The sequence below is a fragment of the Psammomys obesus genome, unplaced genomic scaffold, assembly GCF_907164565.1.
Source record: "Psammomys obesus unplaced genomic scaffold, mPsaObe1.curated_primary_1811, whole genome shotgun sequence".
Taxonomy (NCBI): Eukaryota; Metazoa; Chordata; class Mammalia; order Rodentia; family Muridae; genus Psammomys; species Psammomys obesus.
In genome coordinates this window covers 3,299,112-3,308,627 of record NW_026596158.1, presented here as the reverse complement: position 1 = coordinate 3,308,627, position 9,516 = coordinate 3,299,112, and the positions used below count along the sequence as shown (strand labels likewise).

Genomic DNA, 9,516 nt, shown 5'->3' with positions numbered 1-9,516 from the left:
ACGTGTGCTTATCTCATTTTTAGCCTCTCTCTTCCTGTGAGACAAGGCCTCACTGTATTTGCCCGTGGCTGGTTTTGGATTTGTGACATTCCTCCTGCCTTACTCTTAGGATGTTAATTATTAACTAACGCTTTTGTTTGCTTTATTGTTGGTTTTCTTTTTGTTTTGTCTTGGTCTCTATGTATAGCCGTGGCTGGTCTGGAATTCAGCAATCCTTCTGCCTCAGCCTCCCAAGTGCAGGGATTACAGGTGAGGACCACCATGTCCAGCTTTAACTGTTGTTATTATTATTTTCTTTTTTGAGATAGCCTTTCTCTGTGTACCCTGGCTGTCCTGGAACTTGCTCTGTAGACCAGACTGGCCTTGAACTCATAGATTTACCTGCCTCTGCCTCCTGAGGGCTAGAATCAAACACCAGCACCACCACCACCCGGCTATTAACTGTTATTCTTTATATTGCTCTTTTCTTTACTTCCGAGATTGAGCTGGGGCTTGAACTACCACCTCCTGACTGCATGGTAGCAACTACAAAATGCTTGCTCTTGGCCTAGAGGCCAGGATCCCTATCCAGCAGACACCCCTGTGGGCATTCTGTCTTGAGTGCAGTAGTCAGCATCTTCTCATCCCCCACCTGTGTATCTTGTTGCACCCTTTCTCAGGCCTCCAGAGTATCCTGCCCTAAGACCTGCTTAGACCTACCCTATGCTCCCCCACTCTGCCCCTGCGGCATCCCAAGAAGGATCTCTGGGCTCCTGGCCCACCAACCAGCTTCCCACTTGCCCAACCTCCCCTTCCTGCATTCAGTTTCTATGTCACCAGCTCCTTCATTTCCCTTGACAGCACAGTATGCGCACATTCCTCCTAATCATGTTCCAGCATGCCCTTGACCTCATGCAGTGAGAGCGTACCCTGATGAGCGTGATGTCTAACTGGTGTAACTGGCGAGACTCTGAAGGAAGGAGGCGGTGTGTGCACACTGAAGCTCTGGTCAGTGAGGCTCCAGTGGAGTTTGGCTGAGCAGAGCACCACAGAGAGCTGTTGACTCTTTCTCTGCCCTTCCAGAAAGTCGCCCCTGGTCGGGTCACTCTGTGGTGCTTGTGCTCTAGACAGTGACTGCCTCAGCCTGCTAGACCAATTACTCCAATTGAAACAGAAAGTGACTGTTATATCCGCAGCTGTGGCACTTTGAGTTTATTTGGATGGCCAGGAAGATCCCTCTCTGGTCAAGATGGTCAGAAGAGCTGTTGCTTAAGTATATGTATGAGTCAGGTGCTAAGAGGGTTGATACAGGGGCCTAGCTGGGCTGGGTGGTTGCTTAGTGGTAGAGGTTGCCAAGGCCCAGGATTTCTTCCCTAATACTACCAAATGAATGAATGAAATGAGAACATTCACAGCTTTTCAGGTCACTATGAGTTACATTGCTTATTCTTTTTGAGACAGGCTGAGCTCCAATTGGCTGTGTAGCTAATGATGCTCTTCAACTTGTAATCTTCCACTTCCAAATTTACAGAAATGTGCTCTCATTCTTGGTTTATGGGGTTTGGGGTCAAACCCAGGGCCTTATGCGTGCTAGGCAAACACTCTACCAGTTTACCTACAACCTCAGACCCCTTTTTAGTTCTGTTTAGTTTTGTTTTGTTTTTTGAGGGTTTCTCTGTGTATCCCTGGCTGTCCTGGACTCACTCTGTAGACCAGGCTGACCTCAAACTCACAGAGATCCGCCTGCCTCTGCCTCCCAAGTGCTGGGATTAAAGGTGTGCACCACCATGCCTGGCCCCTTTTTAGTTTTTTGAGACATAGTCCCAGGCTGACCAAACATTCATATGTGTATGTTTAGATGTAGGTGAACACGAAGGTCAGAAGAGGCTGACGACCTCTTGTCTAATTCTTTGTCTTGTTTGATTCACGGTCTCTCCCTGAACCTGGAGCTCATGTTTTTCTGCTCATCTGGCAACTGGTGAGCCCCAGTGAGCTTCCTGTTTCTGTCTACCAGAGCTATAGGCCTGCAGAGACCACACCCAGATTGTTCTGTTGGGGCTGAGACCAAACTTGGGGCCTCATGCTTACACAGCATATCTGAACGATCTCTCCATCCATGATGAAGCATCCTTGAGTTTCGTTATATGTACTTGTATTGGATGTTACTTATGTAGAAAGGGTTTGACAGGACTTTTGTGATCCTATAAGAAGACATAGTTGACATGTGAAGAAAGCAAGATACAAGAAAACAAGCCTGCTATAAACTCATGTAAGTGCAGCCCTGTGTGTGAGGCCATAGATTTAAGATCTAGCATTATCAAAAAGGAAGTTACACTTAGTGCTCTGTTAAAAACACAGGAATCGAGAGGCCAGAGTTGTTTCATTGCGGGAGGGATCCTGCAGCTCTCACTTCCTGCACTTAGCAGCCAAAATTTCTATTAGTATTTGTGATGCAGGGCAGATGCCCAGCCTCCTGGGAAGGGTATCTATTAGTTGAGCTTCCAGATGGAACTTTTGAGAGCTGGGCCTTTTCTTGGGGAGAGCTCAACCTCCACACAGGCCTACCTCTGCCCTGGTGAAGCACTCTTGCCTTTTGTACACTTGACGGATCCGGGTAGCAGCCTAAAGAATCCTGTGTGTGGTTGGTGAGCCAGTCAGCTGCAGAGAAAGACAAGTTCAAATCGCATTTTTCTCTGATTTCTGTCTTCAGAGTTACTATGTTAGTTTTGGTTTGTTTTTTGTTTGTTGGTTGGTTGGTTTTTTTTTTGTTTTTTTTTTTTTTTTATGAACATGAACTGAGAAACAGAAGCACAGTGAATGCATAAAACTAGCAATGGTGGTTGGCTCAGTGGTTAAGAGCACTGCCTTCTCTTGCAGAGGGCCAGAGTTTGTTTCTCACACCCACAAGCTAGCTCACAGCCATCTGTAATTCTAGTTCCAAGAGATCTGAGCCCTCTTCTGCCCTCTATAGGTTCCTGCACGCACACAGTGCACATAGCTCACATATATACACTATTGTTGATGGTTAATATTGTTGATTTATCTTTTAGTTAAACCGGTTATTCCTAAACCAGCTGTATACCCAAATCACCACTCAAAGACTAGGTAGGATGTATTTAGTTAACCCAGAGCACAATGCTAGGCAATCGTTACTCCATTTTAAACCTCCAAGACCGCATAGCTTCCTCCCATTCAGATTTCCCACATTATACTTGCTTTTAGTCATATCTTAGGTCTGGTTGGTTCATCTCTCCTGTGGTGCGGAGTCCTCTCCTGCCAATCTCTGCTCTCCCACTCCTCCCACTCACTTCTTTCTCCTCCCCTATGGACCAGGATGCCCCATCCTATTCTCTCCAATGCTCAGCATTGGCTGGTTGTTTTCTTGAAAATACAGGGAACAAATGGTGGCCTGTTTACACAGACTTGAGACAGGTGATGCACAGGTGATGCTTAGAATAAGCGTCACAGTGCAGTGTCCGGATTGAAGCCAGAGAGCGGGGTAGAGAAAGCAGCATTTGAATGAACAAGGGTAAATGTATACATTCCACAAGAACATTATACCAACATTACACATAAAAATAAGGTGGGGTGTGAGAGAGTACCATAGCCTGAATTCTCCTCTAGCCTGCATGTGTAGCTCACGCATGTGCAGACGCACAGGAAAAGGGACATCGATACTGATGCTGACTGGTGCAGTCGGTGTAAACCAGGGGACTCCTTTATGGCCAGTTCCAGGACAAAAGGAGGGGAAGATTAGCATGTCTGTACCTGATTTCCATCAGAGGCATTCCAGCTCTGTGGCCTGCCCCGAGAGTTACCAGCCGTGAATGGTTGACAAAAGCTGCAGCATATATCATCAGTTAGGTGGATGCAAAAATAATGGCAGGTTTTCCATTGCTGAATTTTTCTGTTTAATATTGGAATATATATATATATATTCTCCCCCCACCCCCGCCAAGTCAGGGTTTCTCTGTGTAGCCTTGGCTGTCCTGGATTCATTTTGTAGACAAGGCTGGCCTGGATAGCAGTCTGCCTACCTCTGCTTCCCTGAGTGCTGGGATTAAAGCATGTGCCACCACATCCAGCTTCAGATACTGATTTCTGTGCCCAGAGATCTGATTGAAGTCGTGGCATTGTCATTTCTATGAAGAATCGCCTGTCTCAGAGTTGTGTAAAAATTGTGCTCCATCATCTCTGGATAATAAAAGAGCTGATTCAACATACAGCTGGGCAAGGGAGGACAGGAGGCAGGACCACCCATCCCAGTCAGGGGTCTCAGGTAGGGACCACAAAGAGGAAAGAAAAGAGAAAGAAGGGAGCTGGAGAGATGGCTCAGAGGTTAAGAGTACTGGCTGGGCTTCTAGAGGTCCTGAGTTCAATTCCCAGCAACCACATGGTGGCTCACAACCATCTATAAGGAGATCTGGTGCCCTTTTCCGACCTGCAGGTGTACATGCAGACATAATAAATCTTAAAAAGAGAGAGAGAAAGAAGTAGAAGGTCATCAGCTGGACACAGAGGAAGTAGCAAGCCAGGACTAGACACTAAGGTAAACAGGTAACAGACCATGTGGTGGGATGTAGGCCAGGCGAGTGTGGTGGGGTTAAATGTCATCCGGTTAAAATAGCTGAGAATCTGCCCAGCCTTAGTGCCGTAAGCGTATGATAAATATAGAAGGTCTCTGTGTCATTACTCCATCCTGCTGGGCATCTCCAAGAGAATCCCATCTTGAGTACCGGGAACTGAACTCAGGTCCTATTCAGTAGCAGTATGTGCTGTTAACCTCTAGGCCATCTCTCCAGCTCAGGGGAGTGTACTGATAAAAGTGGCTCTGTTGTATACTATTTTAATATGCATTTCCTGCCTTTTTTTGAATGACTTGCAGTTTATTTTATACCATGGGAATTATGTTAGACAAAAAGAAGATTCAAGTAATTTTGTGATTTGAGTTCAGAATGAGTAGCAAAGCAGTAGAGATGAATCAACATTCACAAGGCATTTGTTTGCCTAAGTAACATTCTTTGAAGCGGTGGTTCAGAAGCTGATAACTGACATTCCACTGCTAACTAACTTGGATGTAGTAGTTATCAGGAAGTTCTGTGAAGGCACCGAGTGAGAAGCTTGAAGATGAGTGTAGTGGCTGACTTCAGAAGACAGCTGCGGGGTAGTTTTCACAGAATTCAAGATGGACCATTCAGCCTAGAGTCATTTGAAGCAAATTGGAAGAATGAAAAACCTTTGTAAGTGGGTTTCTCACGAGCCGATGGAAAATTTAAAAACTGGTTTTGGATCGTCGTTCTGTGGTCTTCTCTTACTCTACACAATGAACCATTTCTCAGTTGAACTGCTGACATGACAAAAACATGGATTTAAGCTTTTTTTCCTCCAGCATCTATCTTAGCATGGCTGAAATGGTTGTCACTGCTCTCCAAGCTTCGCCACACTTCCAAGGTTGGCAGCAAAGATAACAGAAACTTAGCCAAAAAAACAAAAACAAAACAAAAAACCACAAAGATCCAATAAACCAGTCTTGAGCAAGACCAAAATGTAGAAGTGGTCCAATGGGGAGGTTCAGAAGCTCACCACCTAGTACATTTAACAAAGCTGTCTATGACAAATTGTAAGGAAATTCCCAGCTCTCGTATCAGAGACTAAACATTCGGGGTTCCCTGGCCAGGGCAGCCCAGTAGGAGCTCCTCAGCAAAGGGCTTGTAAAGCTGCTTTCAAAGCTCAGAGGCCAAGTAATTTACACCGGAAACGGGTTGGAGGTGCCCCCCACTACTGTGGAAGATGCGGGAACAGGTTCAATCAACTGTACGTTTGGAAAACTAAAACTTTATTAAATTAGAGAAATGGAAATTATACAGCAAACAGTTATGATCAGCGCAGTGGTTGGACTAAGAAACTCCAAGGTACTCCACAGAGTCAGACTTGAACCAAGAGGTCATTATGGTTGCTGTTTGGTGGTCGGCTGCCAGTCTGGTCTACTCTGGCGCTCTGAATCCCTGGGAAGCAGGTACATCTATGAAGTACACTCAGCAAGCTGACCTTAGAAATGTGAGCGCTGGCTCCTAGCCTACGTATTGCTGGGATAACAGTGTTCTCGATTTTAAGTCTCCTTTACGTATGGGGCCGTAGCTTCTTAATCCCTACTTAAGGAGGTTTTTGGCTGGGGGTTCAAACCAAGGTCGTTAGAAGGCGACCCTAGGTGTCGCAGGCCGGGGGGCCGGTCTGCCCTCCTTCAGAACCGAGCGGGAAGGTGTCCCCGGGCCCCGGCGCGGGCTGGCGGCCACAGTGCGCAGGAGCGGAAGCTGCGCCGCCCTTCCCCCACCCACTTCCGGCCGCCGCTCAGGTTCTCCCGCCTCCGACTGTGCCGCGGCTCGTGGACGTCCCGCCATGGCACTGTCGCGGGGGTTGCCCCGGGAGCTGGCCGAGGCGGTGTCCCGCGGCCGGGTGCTGGTGGTGGGCGCGGGCGGCATCGGCTGCGAGCTGCTGAAGAACCTGGTGCTCACCGGCTTCTCCCACATCGACCTGGTGAGGCCCGGGCTCCGGCTGAATGGCGGTCGGCCTGCGGGACGCGGGGCCCGGATTCCGGGCGGGAGTCTGGGCGGCGCGGCCCGAGGGGCCCGGGGGAAGGCTGCCGCGCGGGGAGCGGCCCGGGGAGACGCCGGGCCCCGGCTTGCCGGGCCTCCCGTCGGCGGGCCTCGGCTCCTCAGGCTTGCGTGCGCTGCCTCCCGAGCCAAACAGCTGCCCAGTTACACAGGGCTGCAGGAAGAGACCCCGTAGACTAGGTCGTGGCTTTAGTTCGTACGCGCCCCTAACTTCGAAGAACCGACAGAGCAGTCTGCAGCGGCGGCGGCACCGCGGGCGTGCACACGTGCATTCACTACGAGTCTGCCACCGGCCTCCAGGTTGCAAGTGCTGTCTGCGTCCCGTTTTATTTTTAACCGATGAGGGAAGTGAGACGCTATGTGGTTGAGTGACTTAACCCTTGGGGGACGCCGCAAGTAGCTGGGTAGATTCCTTTGGGGCTCGCGCGCCTTTGGGCCGGGCACGGTGCGAATGGGACGCGGCGTTTATGTCATTAAAGACGTTCCCTGGCGTTTGCACAATTGGTTGAGCACTTGTAATCCTTGCAGTCGGGAGACTGTGTAGGATCGGAAATTTGAGGTTCGCTTGGGAAAGATCTTAGCTCAAGAAATACGTTTTTTTTAAACAAGGTTTTTGACTATCGGGATTCGTAAATTTTGCGTTACTGAAGTGTGCAGTGACAGGAAGCCACTGTAATTTGTTAGTTGTTGAAGATACTATCTGAAACTTGGTTGTGAATTGAAAATGCCTTAAGGTTTAGCAGAAACATGGGATGAAATTGCAGGTCTCAGGGTGAAAACAGCAGAATTGGAGGGAAGGAGTCAATGCATTCTTCATTGGTCAGCTCAGGTCTAGAAAATCCAGTACCCTGGTAACTCTTGATGCTATTTTAACAGTAATTTTTGCAGTAGACAAGAGTGAGTTGAAAAACAAATGCTAGTTCTTTGTTTAAATTTTTTCTCTTCGCTTTAATGTTTGTGGTGAACGTTGAAGTACACATGAATACTTCAGTGCTTGTGTTTTGTAATTTTCACAAACTGTCCATGATGAGAACATTTTGTTTCTTGTTTGTGTAAGTTTATTGGGATAGGATGCATATGACGGTTGTCATTTTTTTTTTCTTTTAAGTAGCAATTAATTTTAAGTTTTATTTAAAATTTTTTCTGTGTGTCTGTGCCTGGTGCCCTCAGAGGCCAGAAGGGGGAGTTGGATCTCCTGGAGCCGTGGCCCATCCTGTGTGTGCTGAGAATTGAGCCGCTGGTACTATGCAAGAGCAGCCAGCACTCTTTAACTATTGAGCCATCTCCTCGATTCGATTTGAAACATGACTTATTTTTTACATAGGAAATTTCCTCTAACAGCCTCAAGTAATCCTGAGTGAATGGGTGTATAAAGAATTAAAGTAACAAACATCTTCCAAATCTGATCAGCACATCGATTAATGAAGAATGACAAGGCACAGTAAATTATACTACGTTTGAAATAGTCACCAGATGGGTGTTTGTTTGTTTGGGGGTGAGGAGCCCAGAGGACAACTTCGCTTGTGTTCCTGGGGCAATGCCCACCATTTTTGAGACAGGGTCTCTCTCACTGCCCTGGAACTCTGGAAATGTACTAGGCTGACTATGACTAGCTAGTGAGTCTGGGAATCCCCGTAGCTCCACCTCCCTGGCTGTGTTTTTAAGATCCTTGCCACTGTGCCAGCCTGCTTTAATGTGTGTTCTGGGGGATGAAACCCTGGTCTCTGCAGCTGGCAAGGGGGGAGCCACTGGACTGCCTTCTAGCTCCTTTGCCTAGGAAACGTTATTTGCTATATTTTGAGGCAGGGTCTCAATGTGTAGCCCTGGCTGGTCTGTAACTCATTATGGAGACTAGGCTGACTTCCATCTCAACAGATAACCAAGTGCACCATGTTGCCCACCCGGGAAGTTTTACGTTCTTTAATAAATCAAAGCTCTTATGCTACCTAAGGAATTCCTTGAAGTATTTGCAAGGATCGTGATTAAACAAAAAATTTAGTCATCCCTAATGCTTTCTTGAGGTCACCTTTGACATAAGTACTGTTCTTTCCATATGCTTTAAATGTAAGAGGTTAAGCAATTTTTGTCCGTTTAACAAACTGGGTATAACTTGTCCAGAAAATAAGTTCTGGGGACCGAATGCTGAAGATAGTGGTGTTGGCCAAACATTGTGATTTACCATGATCTTTGCATTCGTAGATTGATTTGGATACTATTGATGTCAGCAATCTCAACAGGCAGTTCTTGTTTCAGAAGAAACATGTTGGAAGATCAAAGGCTCAGGTAACTTCCCCGTGCTTCATTGGAAAGACAAGGTTATGACTATAGAGGGAGATAGTGAGTGAAGTCAGTTTTTTTTTTTTATATCTGTGATTAGCATTTTATTTACCTATCTTGTGTGGGTCACGTGCACATGCCACTTCCATGGGAATGGAAGCCAGAGGACAACCGAGCCTCTCCCTCTCCTACCATTTGGGTCCTGGCGTTGAACTTGGGTGATCTGGCACATGTGTTTAACCGCTGAGCCTTCACCAAAGCCTAGCTCTGTAGCTTCAGAATCCTGAAGACTTAATCCAGGTCTTCCCTTTATGGTCTGAAAGGAACTGAAAGCAGCAATTGAGGTGTCTTTTGTATGCTCTTCATATTTAAATTAGTTCCTTTACAGGCCAGAGGCCAGCTTCTCCTGTGTAGCTAGAAAAGATGCTGCTTTGAATATCCCTCCTGACCTGGGGAGGTCAGAGGTCTTGTGCTTCTGTTTTCGGGTCAGCCGGTCCTTCCGCCATGCCACTGCATTTGTTTTTCTTTTGTTTATATTGCAGCCCGTCCCTGCCGCGCGCCCCCCCCCCCCCCCCCCCCCCCCCCCCCCTCGTAGTCCTCGGTTTTTTTTCCTCCTTCTCCTTCCCTTCCTCTATCCCTGGTCTTGTGT

General features: G+C 47.4%; 1 protein-coding gene across 1 annotated transcript in view; it reads left to right on the top strand.

Moving 5' to 3' along the window:
- The first annotated feature begins 6,322 nt into the window (after positions 1–6,322).
- Uba2 (ubiquitin like modifier activating enzyme 2) overlaps positions 6,323–9,516 on the top strand; it is a 27,637-nt gene continuing 24,443 nt past the window's right edge. The window contains exons 1-2 of the mRNA XM_055594965.1: positions 6,323–6,513; positions 8,790–8,873. Of these exons, the coding sequence (XP_055450940.1) occupies positions 6,376–6,513; positions 8,790–8,873 (222 nt within the window). The 5' untranslated portion in view covers positions 6,323–6,375. The remainder of the gene's footprint in view (positions 6,514–8,789; positions 8,874–9,516) is intronic.